Raw genomic sequence first — 17,925 nt, 5'->3', positions numbered from 1 at the left:
TTCAGCGGTTACTATGCAGTGTGGTAAGCGTTGAGATTCTAGGTGGCATGTCTTCACTGGATTGTGATAAGCGACTTTTGGGATGGAGCATGACATGATAACAGTGTCAAACTTTATATTCCTTCATATAAAAGCTTCTTTTAACCTATAAATGGATCATTTAAGCTTGCATACCTTTTATTCGTGACACTGGAATAAGCTCTTCTGGTTGAGACATATAGATATTGACTTCAAGATGTTGTTAAGAAAGGTTATCTTGACATCCATTTGCCAAGTTTCATAATAATAAAATGTGAAATGGATAATAGTATTCTAATATATTTTAGTAGGAGTGTTCAGATAACCCAACAACCTGAACAACGCGGACTATCCAACCCAAATTGTAAGGGTTAGGTTAATTTTTATTTTGGATTGAATATTTTATGTTTTTTTTCAAGTTGGATTGGGTTCGGGTTACATTTTTAAAAATCTAGGTTGACCCAACCCAACCCGAATTTATAATATTATTAAAATATATATTACAACTTATAAATATTATAATTTATACATATTATTAGGAAGTTTTTTTTAAAAAAAAAAGTTTGTAATAGATATGTTGAATTTTGATACTTAATATTTGAGTTTCATTTGAATTTTATAAAATTTTAGTTATTATAATGTGTTGTCGACAAATTAAATATCTAAAGTTAGTAAATAATATAGTTAAAGAAAAGAAAATAAAATAAAAAAATAACCCGACAACCTAACTCAGTTGTGTTGGGTTGGGTTGAAAATCTTATTTGGGTTATTTGGGTTGTCAATTTGACCAACCCAAAAAATTGGGTTGGTCTAAAAAATCTCTCTAACCGAACCCAATTCATTTACACCCCTAGATTTTAACATGGCAACAGAAGAAAAAGTTTCTTCATAGTCTACCTCTTTTCTTTAGGTATAACCTTTTGCCACAAGTCTAGCTTTAAAAATTTGTAGTTTATCGGCTTAATCTTGTTTTCTCTTATAGATCCATTTGCAACGAATAGGTTTTACCCCATTTGGTTGATCTACAAGTTCTCAAACTGAATTGAGTACATTGACTGCATTTCGAAATTCATGGTTTTTTTATACATTAATCTCAGTCTACTTCATTCATTGCCTGTTTTATAGGTCAACGGATCCTCAACACCAACATCTAGCAGGACGACTTTAGTTTATGTCAAACCCAAGTAACGGTTAGGTTGGTGGATAACATCCTACATGTTAAAGCATTCTTAACTCTTGAGAAAGATGTAACTGATCAGAGGTGCTAGCTCTATCTATCTACTTTAGTAGAAGGATTAGTCTTATTAACAACTTTTGTTGATTTATCTATAATTTCTTTGAAAATTTCGCTCAATACTAGCATACTGTGAGGTTGATGATTTCTTATGTAGTTTTTCTCTAAGAATATAATGTCATATTATACTCTATTTCATTCATCACCTATTCGTTCTAAACTATAAGAACTCTTTAAAAGATATTCCATAATGAAATTGACTTGGCCATTCTCGTTTATGATAACTTCATTAACTTTCGTCATGTTGACTTGGACCATCATGTCCAAGACATGCTATTTAACAGATGTCCCTTCCTTCATTTGGGAGTTGTAAACGTACTTAATGACATCATGCATAATCGAGGAGGATGGTTGCCCAAACATGGCTAGCAACAAATCCATGATCTCTTTAGCATTGACCATGTTCTCGTGCTTTTAAGCTAACATATCAAATATTAAAGTAGACAAAATTTTCCTTTATACGTTTTTCATGTGAGTCAATAGATATTAATATGCATATACTCCATATATTTTTACTATTAGTCTTAATATGATAATCAATGCAACATATATCTTTAAAACTTAACATGTTTCTCTTGAATTGACTAGAGAACAATGCATTATCAGTTATAAATTTTGTTACGCTCGGCAAAATAATATTTGCTTCTCCAAAACATTTAATTGCATAATCCGAAATTGTATTGATTTTTTTCCAATACTGACAATTTGGAGAAATATTTTTTACTTGTAAGTATTACGTGGGTAGTTGAATAGTCTACTAGACATATATCCTCATTGCTCAATTTCTAGTCACCTAACATATAACAATTATCCATGCTTCTTTATTAAACAAAATGATTACAATAATAGAAACAAAACTTGAAATATAAAAAGTGAAACCTTAACTTCAAAAAAAAAAGATGAAACATATATTCTATACATTAAAAAATAAAACCAATTCTATATGATGTGCATTCAACTATAGAACCTTTGCATGTGTCCGAAGGAGCAATTACAAGAAGCAAGACAAAGAAGATTCAAAGAGATTGTCACACAACACCTTCAAAAGCTAGTAAATTCACATCAAGCGACAAATAATTTTGAGTTGAAAATTATATACAATGTTATTTCAATAAGTTGAAATGAGAATGAATTAAATATAGCATGAGAAAAGTTCAATAGTTTGGAGAAGGCAAGACGGACAAAAAAAAAAGTGCAGATTTTGTGAAGAACATGTTGTTAGTTGTGCATTACATGAAAAAACGTGATGTCAAACCATGTCAAACGTGCACATCAATGTATTTTGAAGACTTTTTAAATTTTTAATTTTTCAATTTGACTTATAATTTAGTTTGCAATCTTGTTTTAAGTTCTTATGTCTTATTTTCTTCCATTGGCATTTAAGTGTATTTGAATGACTTTGAGTTTTCACCTCATACACGACCATTTGATCTATAAAATGGCTTGTAATGCTCTTGAAAATTCAAAATATCAATATTAAAAAGCTTGTGCTTATTCAACCCTTTTGGTGTTGTGTTATCTTTCCAAATCATGCTTTAGATTTGATGTTAAAATCAATTCATTGGATTAGTCTTGATCAAGCTAACTCTGGAGAGAGTTGTCTTAAGATCCAAGAGCGACCATCAAAGATTCTAGGTTTGATCTAAGTGATCCTAGAAGGACCTCTAGCTTTGCATCTAACAAACATAGTGGGCACTTATCACTATGTTCAAATTTATTTCATCAATTATGTTGATTGTGATCACTTTTAAAGATTCAAAGAAGTTTTTCATATTCAAATTTATCATATTAGATGAATCAAATATATCATTATCTTGCTAGAAAAATTTTGCTTCAACCCTTTAGGAAAGTTTAATAAAGATTAGCTATGTGTTTTGATGTTTGATGACATATACGTGTCAAATGCCCAATCATTTCGCACTTAAAGGATTTTATGTTCAACATGAACTTTATTTTGTGAAGCTTTTCCTTTATAATCATCATTTCATGTCGTTATCTTAAAATCAAGATAATTATAACAACCATCATGAAAATTAATTATATCTTCTTCTACAACAGTCACGACCTCGACCACGACCTCGATTGTGATTTTTAAAATTCATAACATTCACTTCGAGGAATGATGTTACTCTAGTTAGTTAATATTTATGATTTTTCATCAACAATTCATTATTATGTTCATCCATGAGAAGACATAAAGTGAGTTCATAATACTTTTTAAAAATTTTCTCTTAATATTGTTGTTGCAGAAGCATGTTTGAGATAAAGGGTAGAAAATGTCTTCTCTAACATATATGCATAAAGACAAATTTCAACTGATTTTAAATAATGTGAACTTATTGATTTGACATCTTAGATCTTCTGGTGGATTTGTACAAGTTTGAGGAAGAACAAACATTTTTTTTATGATCATATACTTCTTTCAAAATTTCCAACAGGATGTGAGGGCATTCTATTGTTAGACATTATATCTTCAATTCCTTACGGTAACGATAAAGAAAATAATGACTTTTTCTTTTTCTTGATTGAAGGTTGAATTCCATTTTTTAAATGGTTTCTCAAAGCTTGTGACATCTAGGTGTACTTCCACATAAAACACCCATGTCAAATAATTATTACCATTAATGTCAATGGCTGCTAATTCTAATTTATAATTAGAGAAACTTACATAAATGTAACAAAACTGTAAACTATTTACAGCCCTTGTAACAAAGCCAATAAGGTTAGCCATTTTTTAAATATTCCAGATTTTCCCTTCCATCTTTCTTTTCTTCCTCGCGATTCGTCTTCTTCTGTTATTTCATCTTCCCCTGTGATTTCTTCTTTCTTCTTTTCTCTTTTTCTTTTCTGCGATTTCTTTCCATCATCTTTCTTATTTTTCAATTCTTTATTTATGTTGTTTAATCTTTCCTATTTATGTCGTTTAATCTTTCCATCGTCTTTCTACTTTTCCTTTTCTTTTTTCGCTGCGATTTATTTCCATCGTCTTTCTTTTTTTCTTTTTTTTTACGCGTTTACATTTAGGTAACCAAATCTAAACGACTGTGTATAAGACTATGTACGACAAAATAGCAAAATCTAAAAGATCGTGTATAAAGAATCTTTAAAAAAAATCATTTAGATTGGAGTAGCCAAATGTAAACAATCGTGTAAAAAAATAAAAAATTGTGCATAAAGAATCTTGAAAAAAAATCATTTAGATTGGAGTAGCCAAACGTAAACAATCGTTTAAAAAACTAAACGATCGTGTAAAAAAAAATAAAAGATCGTGTATAAAAAATCTTGAAAAAAAATCATTTGGAATGGAGTAGCCAAATGTAAACGATCGTGTGAATAAATCTAAACGATCGTGTACCAAAAGAATTAAAAAAATTGTGTACCAAATTTTTAAAAAAATCATTTAGATTTGGGTTCCCAAATATAAACGATTGTGTAACAAAATTAAACGATGGAATTGAAAAGATAAATTGTAGCCATATTTAAACGATGGCGTATAAATTGTAGCCATATTTAAACAATCGCTTATAAATTGTAGTCATATCTAAATAATCGCGTTGTAGCCATATCTAAATAATCGCGTTGTAGCCATATCTAAACAATCGCGTATATATTATAACCATATCTAAGCGATCGCGTTGTACCCATATCTAAACGATCGCGTATATATTATAACCATATCTAAACGATCGCCTTGTAGCTATATCTAAACGATCGCGTATATATTGAACCATATCTAAACGATCGCATATAAATCGCAATTATATTACGCGCGCGTTATTGACGGCGTGGTTGACGGGGCATTTTTGGTATTTTACACGGTGGGCCTCTGGACTTTTTCCGTTAGAATTGTTCTATAGAGTGTAAATATTTTGCCGCTTTTTTATATTTTTGAAAAGACCCCTTATAATTAAGATTTGTCGTTATAAAACTATCACAAAACATTATATTTATATTAAATATTTAATGTATACTAAATATGTAAAAAAAAACATTTAATTTACTTATTACAATAAAAGAGAAAAAATGATCTACCTCTAGAAGCTACCTTTAGTAAGGAAAATGACATCAGCTCGTAGTGATAACATGTTGTAAAATTGAGGAACAAAATGAAGCATAACGAAAATACGAATATCAAGAAATTATAAAATTTATAATAAGTAAAATAAATAAATAAAAGTTAAAAAAACAAAAGCTGAAAAGAAATTAATTTTTTCTTAGCAAAATTGCACATCTACAAAGTTGACAAAAAAAATGTTTATGCATAGCCGATTTAACAAGGAGGATGTAGAACTACACGAACACAAAGCATAATTTGTTTGTTTGTTTTTTCAAAAAATACTTTAGACACATGGTAAATATGCACTAAGACACATGGGCAATAGAAGATAAAACATTTGGGGGCTGTTTAGGAGGATTTAACACTGTGGGGTTAGGTTAGGTTAATTCTAACCCTGTTTGGTACTAGGGTTGGAAACCCTAGTTTTAAGATTTCCATAAACCCAGTTTTTCCCCTCTAATCCATCCACTCTCTCCTTTGGTACTTATCGATTTGTCTCCATCACCATTCTTTTTCAATCCGTCTTCACCCATCTCTTCAATCCATGTTTGCATGTCCATTCATCTTTTCCCTTCCATTATCGATTTCCTCTTCCTTCTTCTTGCTTCTTCTTCTCCTCCCTCTTTCCTTTCGGTTCCGATTTCAAGTGGCTTGTGTAATAGTCATATTTTCGTACCCTATTTCTTCTTACTTCTTCTTAGTTTTTCTTTCTTCTTCTTCTTCTCCCTCTTTCCTTTCAATTCTGATTTGAAGTGGCTTCTGTAATAGCCGTATTTTAAAGCCCCCTTTCGACCACGTTGTTTCCATCTCTAGATCTCTCCTTATCATCTCTCTCACTGTCTGAAAATCGAATGATTTGTTGAAGGCTTGGTCGAAAGGTCTTGCCTCCAAAACGTTTTGGTTTAGGTTTTGTGGGTTTCGTATATCGGTAGGGACCATTCCTTGCCTCTGAAATACTCACTTACACGTTAGATCGAACTTCTCCATGGAGATGCATGTTTGGGTTAGCCAATTCAAAGTCTTCTTACCACTCAACTTGCCGATTTTCCGCTCGGTGTTCCCCTTGTCGATTGGTGCTTCCCTTCACTGATTTCGGATCGATGCTAAATGCCACATTGTTTTGTGGTAATTGGTGCAGGTGGAGCATGCTAGGGAGGTAACACTAGTTTTGTTGTATTTTTTTTATAGTCGATAATGAGTACTGCTTTTGCAGACTGAATTGTTAATTTGTTTGCTAATACTTGAACGAATTTCTATTTTCTATTTCATTATGTACAAGTTTGGTTGTGATACTTCTTCCTTTCGATTTCATTTAAAATAATTTCAAAAGTACGTTTGTACTTATGTCTTCCGGTTCCATTGTCTTTAATTGTGTGCAGTGGTTCTTTGTAAAAAAAAATCCTTCGATTGTTCTTTGTTTCGGCTCTGTGAGAATCATAACTTTTGTCCGATTCATTTGTGAATTGTGAATTCCTTGCTACCTCTGATTGTTATTTCCATTGATTGTCATTATGTATTTTCTTCATTGTTTTGTTCATGTCTTTACTGACTGTTGTTATGGGGATAAATATTGGTCGCCCAAATATTTTCTTTGCAAATTGTTTTATAACTTCAATTTATTTGATAATCTACCCTTTCTATACTAAAGAGGATACTGCCAATGGTTAGGGTTTGACCAAATGTGTCACTTTTGTATGCTTTTACACTATCACTTGCAGATATTCCCTAATTTCTTTAGGTGTGTGGTCATTAAAGGCATAATAACTTTCCCCATCCATCCCTATATATTCACCTTTCCTCTTCTGTTTTAGCACTTGCATTTTCAAACTTCTGTTGCTGCCTTGTCCTGTCTTTTGCTACTTTCTCTTTGGTATGCAATTTTTTCTTTACATATTCTTATCATTGTCCATCCATTTCTGGCCTATGATTGTATGACATTTCCATGTACTTTCTTTCTTCATTGTGTTGTTCCTATATTATTACATACCTGCCATGAATACGTTCCTTCTCTTCTAATGTATGCTCCATAATAATATTTATGTACCTTACCTATTTTCAAATCTTTACAGTGATGTTTCAACCACTATGAATCTCGTGTTAATGTTGTTAGATAAGTTTACTTCATGTTATTTATTTTCTTCATTTGCTTTGTTCTTTGTTTTTTTCCCTCATAATAGATGTTTCCACTACTATGAAATCTGGTTGAACTTATTGAACCAATTTCATTAATCTGAAGCTCCTTAACATGTTTTTTAAAAAACCTTTTTATGTTTCAAAGTTTTCTTTAACGTTTTACATTTTGGAATCTTCATTTTGGGTCCATTCATCGATGTACAAGCTATGTACTCATTATTTTTCTATTTTTTTTCATTTCTATTTAAAATAGTCTCTGGTTTTTGCCGTTTGTCATTTCCTGACTTCTTTACTTTTTATGCAGAACGTCTGTGGTCATCCCATCATTCTAAGAGGTACTATGGATTAGCCGTTTGTAGATTCAATGTTCGATTTGTAGTGCTTGTTTTATTTTTCCTCAAAAATGTGTAATTTAATTTTATTTGTATGGGACAAACTTTCGGTTTTGTAATTTTTGAATTTTTGGCTTTCTACGGACATTTCACCTCTTTAATAAATTTTGTATTATTTTTTTATTCTAGGCTTCCAAACTTTGAAATTATTGTTTTTTGTTACATGTACGGGCCTTACATTTTCTTTCGAAAATGCCCATCCCAATCTAAAGAATTTCACTAGTACTACTCACATTAGTCTAACAAAATATTTGACTATACAAAATTTTCCCATTATTCTCTAATACTTTTTGATACCAATCATGGGCGTCACATGAATTTGGTTAATTGAAATACAATAAAAATTAGAACTTCACATTTTTTGAAAAGTTAAAAAATTGGTATGCCTCTTTTAAAAGATGCCCCTAAGTTGTTCAAAAGATTAAATTAACAACATTTAAACCATATTATAGTTCCAATTTCACCATATTCTAAAAAGTGTTTAACTCGCGGTTCTAAGTTATGAACAAAATCAAACTTCAACGATTAGAAACATACTAAAGTTGTAATTGTACCACATTCTTTGTTTTAAAAAAATTTCATTCATTATGACACATACTTGTACAACTATAGTAACATTTTTTAAAATTTCATTGTTAAACCCTTCTAAAACAATTTTAGGGTAACTTTTCATTACATGTGTAAAAAAAATTACTCACTAAAAGTAAATATCATTTGTTTGTACAAGTTTTTTTTTCAATAATGACTCACTAAAAGTAAACATTTTGCACATATACAAAAAATGTTTCTTCACATTTCGTTTCATCACACATGTTACCAATTTTCGTATTACACTTTTAAAAACTTCTCTCTGGTTTTTCATTGTTTCTTTCAAACATCCCATGTAGCACAAGTCTTCGTCATTTTACCAATTTATTTTCTTAAATAGTTATAGGTAGCTTTCATATACAAACTTAAATAGTTATAGGTAGCTTTCACACATGTACATAATTGTTTTTAGGAAATTTTGGTACTTTCAAATGGATCCAAACCCTTGTTGCAGTCCTAACTGCGTTTACAGTTTCCCAATGTCAGATGCTCCTAACATTAGAGGCATTCATGAACGACAATAAGCAGCTCCCACATACACTAAATGACACTAGGCATAAAGTTAGGCAGCTTAGATACTTTCATATGATACACGAGTCTGATCTGATGTGTCGACAAAGTATGCGCATGGGCAGGCGATCATTTGCTATTCTATGCCATTTATTACGGACTATCGCTGGCTTTTCGTTGATGAGATTATCGACGTTGAGGAAATGGTTGCAAAGTTCTTGCACATCCTTGTCCATGACGTGAAGAACCGCGTTATTCAAAGGGAATTTGTACAGTCCGGTGAGACTGTATAGCGACATTTTAACCTTGTGTTGTTGGTTGTGGTACGACTCCACGACAAGTTGATTAAAAAATTGGTGCCAGTAACAAACACCTGCATGGATCCACGGTGGAAGTGTTTTGAGGTGCGCATAGTCGAAGTCACGTATCAGTACGTCCCACTAATGTATGGTCATTTGTTTAAACCTGCAAAATTATCTTGGGATGTTGGATGTGACGTACATAATGGTGAACATGTTTTTAATCGATCGTCCTACATTCAGAACCTGTAAGGGGAAAATTTCCATAAATGTACTTGGCGTCTGCTGAAAGGGGATTTCGTACATGTACTGGTGGGTTAAGAAGAATCCGCAATAGATTCACGCATTCTTCAGGATGCGCTTGCACGACCAAACGAACTGCAAGTACCAAAGGGTATTTACAATTTTTAATCCCTCCACCTTGTTTAAGAATTCCTAATTGATCGGAATCCCTGAAGGTTTCTGTAGCCGTCCCAGCGGGTGATCCTTTTCTTGGTGCAGCGGGATAAGTCAACTTTCTTTTATCTATTATTGGAAAGATATTGGCTTGTATAAGAACTAATCGGATTCGGTTTGAATACGACCACGAGGAAGCAGTAGTGATAGCTTGAGAAATGAGAGGAGCAAAGAGCTCGGAAGGATGTAATGAAAGGACGGAGGCCCCACCCCAGCTATCCACTCGAGAAGAGAGGAGCCGCCGCTCCACCTGGTTTCGAAGATTCTAGATCCGTTGAGGCGGGCATAGAGGTAAGGGAAAGAAATGGCTCAACACGAAGAGGCTGAACTGGCTTCATTCTCTTAATAAGAGTACGGGGAATCGGGAGAAGGCACTCGAGAAGAATAGAATCGGGGCTAGCCGCACACAAGAGAGTGAGATTCTGATTCCTAAACTCCAACTCCTTCCTTTCTCTCGTTCTACCGGGGAAATGAAATGGCAGAAGTCACTCAACTTCCATCCGTTGGCGGGCTAGAAAAGGAACCCGCACCCGGCCCTTTCCCTAAACTCAGCAAATTTCCGCTTCGTGGGTTCTATCTCGCCTTCCCGTGATGTTCTGATTTCTGCTTTCAACTTCTTCGGATCGAATACGAAATCTCTCGTGGCTAGTTCTAATCCAAGAAAGGGGTAGCCCGATTGACTGACTCACAGAAAGGGATTCGGCTTCCTCTTTAGATATTATGTCTCCTTTGAGCGAGGCTAGGTCAGGAAAGTGCCAACCTCCCACGGAGCGGTCAATCTCGTGTAGTGGGGAGCCAATATGATACCGATCCTAGCAGATTTTGTGCCTCCGCTATTTAAAGCGAAAGCAATAAGTCTGAAAAAGAATAGTAGAAAAAATACAAGAAAAGAAGCATGAAAATAGAAGCTTGTGGAAGAGAAATCAATAGTGTACCCGGAAGATCTTTTGGCCCCTAATTACTAGACCAACCCGCTATAATAATTCCATAAACACCTAGCGAAGATATGGCAAACAAATAAAGTAGCCCTATGTTCGGATCTGACAATACAATACCATAATCAAAAGGTACAACGGCTCGAGCGACCAGACTTAACATAAATGTAGCCACTGGAGCCATTCTAAAAAGGGAGAAATTAGCACTACTTGGTGAAAGAGGTTCTTTTATCATCAATTTCAAACCATCTGCTAGAGGTTGTAACAATCCGAACGATCCCACTACATCAGGACCCTTTCGAAGTTGCACAAAAGCCATTACTTTACGTTCAGCTAGGCTTTAACAGGAGTGCAAGTCTGAAGCTATTCTAAAAGAAACTTATCCACAAAAAGGAAAGTGAAAGCCAAAGCAGATCCACAGCAAGGGTTTCAAACTGCAATTTCTCATTCAATCGCCGACCGCGGAGGCTTATCTGATTTTCGCCGACAAAGGAGCATCTCAAAGTAAGAGGACGAGGCTCCACACCATTGTGGCTGGAGGGGAATCTGGGAGGTATTATGACGAGTATTCTCTGCCTTTCATAGGTCGGAAGATCGTTTTAGTATCGGGCCGCTAAGAAAAGGAAGGATAGACAAACAAAACAAAGGTAGGGATCTTGTTGAGATGAACAAGGAGAAAGGGATAAGAAGAGCTGATGATCTCAACTGATAGAACTGAGAAACTCCTACAACTCTCCCGTAGGTAAAGTTCATTGATTTCTTCCTTCATTATGATGAGGCATTCAAGGTGCGCGCAGATGGGAGGCCTCTAGTGCATGAGCGGAAGGGAAAAGTTAGAAAGAGAGAAAAGCTAATTCTTCTTATTTGAAAAGAGGTGGGAAGAATCTGATCTTCTTACCTCCTTTTGAGCAAAGAATATTGAGAAAGAGGCTCCGTACAAGTTCTAATTAAACTAGTTCGGACCCTTGATTTGAATAAAGGGTGAAAAGAATATTGAAGAACAAGGCTCGACTGAAAGGCGAGGCAAGGCTCCGTAGGAGTTGATCTTTGTCTCTTTCTTCTTTTTTTGGATTTCTTTCTCTTCTTTCATTGCTTAACACATGCATTCAGAGAAAGTGGAAGAAATCAGTCCCGCAACAAAGCAAGCCTAGTGGAAGGATCATATTCTCTTTTGATGCCGGATTAGTGAGTCTGACTCTTTCTGTCACGCTCTTCATATCAGTCGATCAGACTGATTCACTTTGTCTTTGTCTCTTGATCTTTCATACTCTTTCCCTCGTCTTTTTTCTAAAGTACCTCGGATTTTTCCCTCCGCCTCGGGTTGTCTCGCGATCCCTTCTTTGAACCTTTTAGTCGTCCGAAGGACTCTCAAATCCTTAGATGAAACTACGGAGGATGAGTAGGAGCAGTCTGATCTTCTTCTTCCCGCCCTCAGTAGCTTAATTAGTCAATCTTTCCTTTTTCGTCATAATCGGTAGCTCGATTAGCCTTTTTGCCTGCTTCCGACCAGCGCGCCTCGGAGGATGCGAGATGGAAGGAGTCTTTTTCTTAGTTATTCATGAAAGTCAACTCTTTCTGCGGACTGGAAGGGATAATCTTTCTGAGCCAGGGTAATCAACCTATTTATTAGAATCAAAGGATTTCTCCTTGTTATTTGCCTCAAAGCTCATTCCTGAGCTTACTGATCTTTCTCCAGCCGATAGAGAAGACAGAGCTAAAGTCACTCCTCATTTGAATGCACCGCCATCGTAATAGCAAAGGAAAAGCACAAAGATGGCTTCGCCCATTTCCACGTCACCGTACTCAATCAGAATGCCAGACGGCAGTCTTTTCACATTTGCTTCCTTTTATTTTGTTGATTGCGAGAACTTACTATAACCACTGACTGAGGAGAGACTGAAGGGATCTGCTTTCTTTGTACTTTTTTCGTACTTTGACGAGTCCTACGGACGGCTATGAGATCTCTCATTCTAAGGCTCATCCGTCCCCCTCTTTCAGAGGCAGATAAGGAAAATCCCTCGTCCAGTCAGTCCTCCGACATTTCATAAGATCTCTTGACCACTTTCTCTTTTTCCTTTGATTTATATGTCAATGCTTCTTTTCTTTCTGACTCGATTTGAAAGGCGAGATCTAAACTAGGCAAGGAGATCAGAGAGAGAGGACAGCTCGCGACCAGGATCTCAGTCAACTCTTCGGATGAGCCCACTCTGGAAGGAGAGGTATGGAGAAAAGGAATACACCCAATACTGATAGAGGTCTAACCCTAGTGGCACAGTCAGAAAGGGTGCAGTTATCCGCTTAGGGGACATGGGTAGCCGATAGAGCAGATATTATATTTTCAGAATCTGAGTTCTCATTGACTAGAAAGAAGAAGAAATTAGCACTCTTTTTTTATAGAAAGAAATCCTCGTTAGACAAGCAAGATTGGAATGGGCAACTTCTTAGAGTTTTCAGTGAAAGGTCCCCATCAAAGAGACCAGACCCCCTTGGATATAGGCTCGACCTCATCGGGAAGAGCTTTTCAGTAAAGAGAGGCGCAAAAAATGGATTTGACTGATTTGATCTCTCCACGAAGCACGGAAGTTTCAGAATAACTGTAGGTCGATGGCTACCTAAGGAAACTCTGATTCGATCCGCCCCCCGGCTGGGAGGCATCTACCTCATCCTGATCACAAGGAGAGGTTCACCATGATGGGGGTACTTCTTTTTCCCTTCCGGAAAGAATGAAATGCATAGGGGACCATCCTTTTGTTGCGGCATGCTCCTGAGATTTACGGATTCACAGGGAGCCTCAGGCCCTACTTAGTTGACTGACAATGACAAAGGCTTACGAAACTAAGTAGGACCTTTTGAATTGAATCTTAAGTAGTGCAAGCAATTTTGGTTCGGATTCGCTCCTCGCTGCGTACATATGCTTTCTTCCTATATACTAGACTTCCAGTAAGATAATCAGACTCGTTTATGGAATTGAATTCTGATGGTAGGCTTTCCTTCCGCGGAGTGGGGTTAAACTGAAACTTTCTTCATCTAAATATTTCTTTCTAGTTGATAGGCTTTCTCCTTTAAGTAGGTTTAGAAGGAGCATTCCACTGATCATACTCTTGATCTCTACTCCAGTTCACAAAAGGAAAGAAGAAAGGGATTGATTAGAAGAGAAGGCCGAACGTCTTTCATTTCGAGCCCTCACACATTTCTCATCTCCTTAGTCCCAAGCGGATTCAGTCGCTACGCTCTTAATAAGGGAGAAAGGTTGAAAGGCGTAGAGGAGGCCACGCTAGTTTGCCTGCTATACCTTTTTGATACCCATAAAAGATACCTAGTAAAGTCACCCACTTTCGTGCCCTCGGAGCGGTAGCTATCGCGGCTCAACTCCCGGACTCTTGCTTATCAGCTTACCGACTTCGTCCCCTTACTGACGGCCTTCTTTGCTTGTTCGCCTATCGCCCCCTCGGCGGGCAATGCGAAGTGACCTTATTGAGTATGAAAGATCAGAATCGCTTGATAAACCTCTATTTAGCTTTCTAATCTTAGAAGGTTTTTAATGGTCCTCCGTCCTCCGAACATTCCTTACCCTAGGAAGCTCCTGACTTTTTTCTTCTTCCCTTATATAAGCTAGCTTCGCTCTGCGCCTTACCTCCTTCGGTCCTCCTACGGCTCGCATCCCGAGCCTCTTCTTTCTTTGATAAAGAGATGGTCTTTGGGTATGATTAGGCAGCCCACTCGGTCCTTTAGGGTCGTAATCTTAGCCTATTGTAAAAGCATATGAATGAGACTCGGAGGTAAGGAAATCAATGAACAGGGGCCTACGACAATGTTAGAAGCCAAGCGACTTCAGAGGAGCGCAAATTCGCGAGCTCTGAATAACCCCCCCCCCCCCCCCCCCCCCCCCGCCCCCGAGAACCTCTTTCTCCCTTTATCAGGAGCGGCGGCTAAGACTGACTTATAAAAAGAGGACGCAATTGTTCCTCTAGTCCTTGTTGCATCCCTTCTTAAAAGGTAGTTCTCCCTTATAAAAAGAGGAGTCTTTTGTGCAAAGAATTTACGACTGCCTCTTTCTCGTAAACACGGTCGGTTCGCTTCCTTTCCCTTTCCGGTCTTTCGTCTTCGATTGTACTCCTTTTCATGTGTTAGGCCGGAACTTTGCATGCTGCTGTTGGGAACTCATTCCACTCAGTCTCTTTCATCTAACGATACGGCTTCGATCCATATACCTTTTGGTTTCGATCAGACCTTCTATCCGATCTCTCAACTAATCTGACTCATTTATCCTTGGGACAGCGCCGTGGTGGTCTGATCCGCGAGATCCCAATCCCACTCTGAATCTAGGTTTTTTCTGATAACCGCGTAGTGGGCATCTCCTTGAAGCAGAAAGGGCATCCTAGTCCTCTGTTGAGGAGTCAAAAACCTCTCCCTTATTTATGGTTCAGATATTCCCTTGATTGAAGAGCAAAGATTTATATGCTCCGAGTGATGCTTGAAGGGAAAACCTAATATGGAAAGGAATAGGGTCAGGGAAGCTAATAAGGCAAAGGGGAAATCTAAGATATATGGCAAAACAATGTGAACCTAATACGAAATCTAAGGGAGGGGATGTAGGGAAATCTAAGGGAGGGAAATCCCACTTCGTGGTTCATTGAGGACCTTTGTTTTGGAGGCTCAAAGATCATTGAATAAAGAGCTCGACTCCCACGACGCGGAGAGGACCGTAGGAGGCTAAAAAAGAAAGAGGAGGTTCGACTGAAAGGAAAGGGTCAATGAACAAGTCATTGAATAAAGTCAACGCAGTCGGATTCCATATTAGCTTTCTTTTCATTCCACGAGTTCCAGAGGAGCGACCTTCTTCATTTCTTTCTTTTTAGCTCCAGCGTAGCAGACAACCTGAAACCTTTGTTCATTGATTCTTTAGAAGGAGCTGAAGCGGAGCGTACGCGTAGCGGACAGCCTGAAAGCACTTGCTTGATCCTTTCTTTATCTGAAACTAGATTCAGTCGCTCCGCTACAGGGTAGCTATCGCTTCAAGCAGATCCAAGCAAGCAGATTCTATTTTAAGAAATAACTCTCCAAATGGTAAGGAGAGGGGAGAAGCGAAACGACTGAATTATCGAAGGAGTGCAACGAAAGAAATCCATATAAAAATAATGCACTCCTTCAAATAGTTCAGGGATCAGGACTTCGCTTTCAAATTCTTTGAACTGGTCCTGGTAGCTTAATTGTTATTTCATAACCTACGGACGGACCCTTAACTGAATCCATATTCATCTGAATCAATGAACAAGGGTTGCGAGGAGTTGAGTTGAATAAAGAGAGGGGCGAGCCAAGGCATCCTTATCCTGGGAGTTGACGAGCGTAGAATAGGACCGGCGTCAGTCTCCCCGTTCCAGCAGAAGTTTCAGTTGATTAACACATTTCGGACAACTAACCTCCTTAATATCAACTCGAGTACCTTCTTAGCCTTACTAGGGAACTTCTAACCTTCCACTCTTGGTCGACTGGGAATGAACTTTCCACTTCTGCTTCTTTCTTCTCTTTTTGCCTTTTCCTTTTCAAGGGAAACTAGGGCAAACTGAAGCATATTCATTTCCATTTTCTGTAATTGAGAGACTTGAATATCCAAATAAGGCTTTTTGTCTATCGCCTTGCTGATGCCTTATCGCTCAAATGAGGATTTCTTCCCTCCCCTCAAAGGAGAGGAATGAACAAGTCCTCCGCCTACTACAATCAGTGGATAAAAAAGGTCCTCCGGACGCTCAAAGAATTTTCAAGCGAATTCCTTCCTTATTCTTCAAATTAGAAGGAGCCTGAATGAACAAGGGCGACTAATTAAATTAAGCTACCACGGACCGGTGCGAAGCAGCTCGACTAAGAAGGAGAGGATCAAATGAGAAGAATTTGAAAGCGAAGTCCTTATCCCTTATTAGGAGCGCAACGAAGTGAATAAAGGGTGAAATGAATATTGAAGAACAAAGGCTCAAAGACTGGCGTCGAGCTATTTTTCTGCAGGACCTCCCCTACAGTATCGTCACCGCAGTTAGGAGTCTTGACTCCTTTTCTCTTCTTTTCTTCTCTCATATTACATCTATCCTTCTTAGTCGAGCTGCTTCGCACCTTAATTTATTTATGAGCCCTTGTTCATAAAGAAAACTATTGGTTCTCGTAACAGGATATTACTATCTATGCGATGCAGGTTATCCAAATGCTGAGGGATTTCTTGCTTCATACAGATGGTAGAGGTACCACTTGCATGAGTGGCGTGGCACTGGAAATGCACCAACTACTGCAAATGAATACTTTGATATGAAATACTCATTCGTACGAAATGTCATTGAGTGCGCGTTCGATCTTCTGAAGAGTTACTGGACAATACTTCATGGGAAGTCGTACTATCTCCTCCAAGTGTAGTGTCACACCATTCTAGTATGTTGCCTGCTGCACAATTTAATTAATAGAGAAATGACAAATGGTGAAGACTTAGACGACATTGATGAGGGAGACTTGACGTACGCACCTACTACTGCAAGAGACGACATTCAATACATTGAGACCACGAACGAGTGATCTTAGTGGCGGGATAAATTAGCTAAAGCGATGTTCATCGAATGGCAGTTGTGTAACGCATAGCTAAAACCATTTCAAATTAGAACCTTGGGTTGTATGACATTTTAAATCACCTCTACTCTTTAATTTGAATATCCAATGTATGTGTGCCTGATTTACAACAATGAGAAAATATAAATTAGAATGATATGTCCTAATATTGTTTAGCCTTTATTATGTCTCTTGAATGTGAAAATTCTAAATTGCTAACGGGTTTCATGTATTTGTTATCATTTGTCATTGTCAATATGACAACCTCGTCTCGTGCCCCTAAACATGTACGGATGAAGGAGGAGGACACTCTAGTCGAGTGTTTAGTGGATTTGGTATCTATAGGCAGATGAAAGTCTGATAACGGTACGTTCCAGCCAGGTTACCTAGCTCAACTTGTTCGCATGATGGCAAAAAAGCTACATGGATGTCGTGTCTAAGCCACCACTATAATAGTGCAGAATTAAGACACTGAAGCAGACCTTCCAAGCTATCGCAGGAATGCGTGGGCCATCATGTAATGGGTTCGGATGGAATGATGAGGCAAAATGCATCATTGCTCAGAAAGAACTGTTTGACAACTGGTTAGGGTAAGGAAATAATAAAAATGTGATAATACTTGTACAATGTACTTTCATTGACCATTTTTCGTACGGTA

At 37.1% G+C, this 17,925-nt stretch overlaps 1 protein-coding gene across 1 annotated transcript; it reads right to left on the bottom strand.

Moving 5' to 3' along the window:
* Positions 1–10,701: 10,701 nt before the first annotated feature.
* Positions 10,702–11,001, bottom strand: LOC127149340 (NADH-ubiquinone oxidoreductase chain 1-like). The gene has a single exon (XM_051084535.1). The coding sequence runs from the start codon at positions 10,999–11,001 to the stop codon at positions 10,702–10,704; it is 300 nt and encodes a 99-aa protein (XP_050940492.1).
* Positions 11,002–17,925: the final 6,924 nt, after the last annotated feature.

Source organism: Cucumis melo, chromosome 5 (assembly GCF_025177605.1).
Source record: "Cucumis melo cultivar AY chromosome 5, USDA_Cmelo_AY_1.0, whole genome shotgun sequence".
NCBI lineage: Eukaryota > Viridiplantae > Streptophyta > Magnoliopsida > Cucurbitales > Cucurbitaceae > Cucumis > Cucumis melo.
Note: the sequence above shows the minus strand (reverse complement) of the source record. Positions and strands in the feature narration are given on the sequence as shown.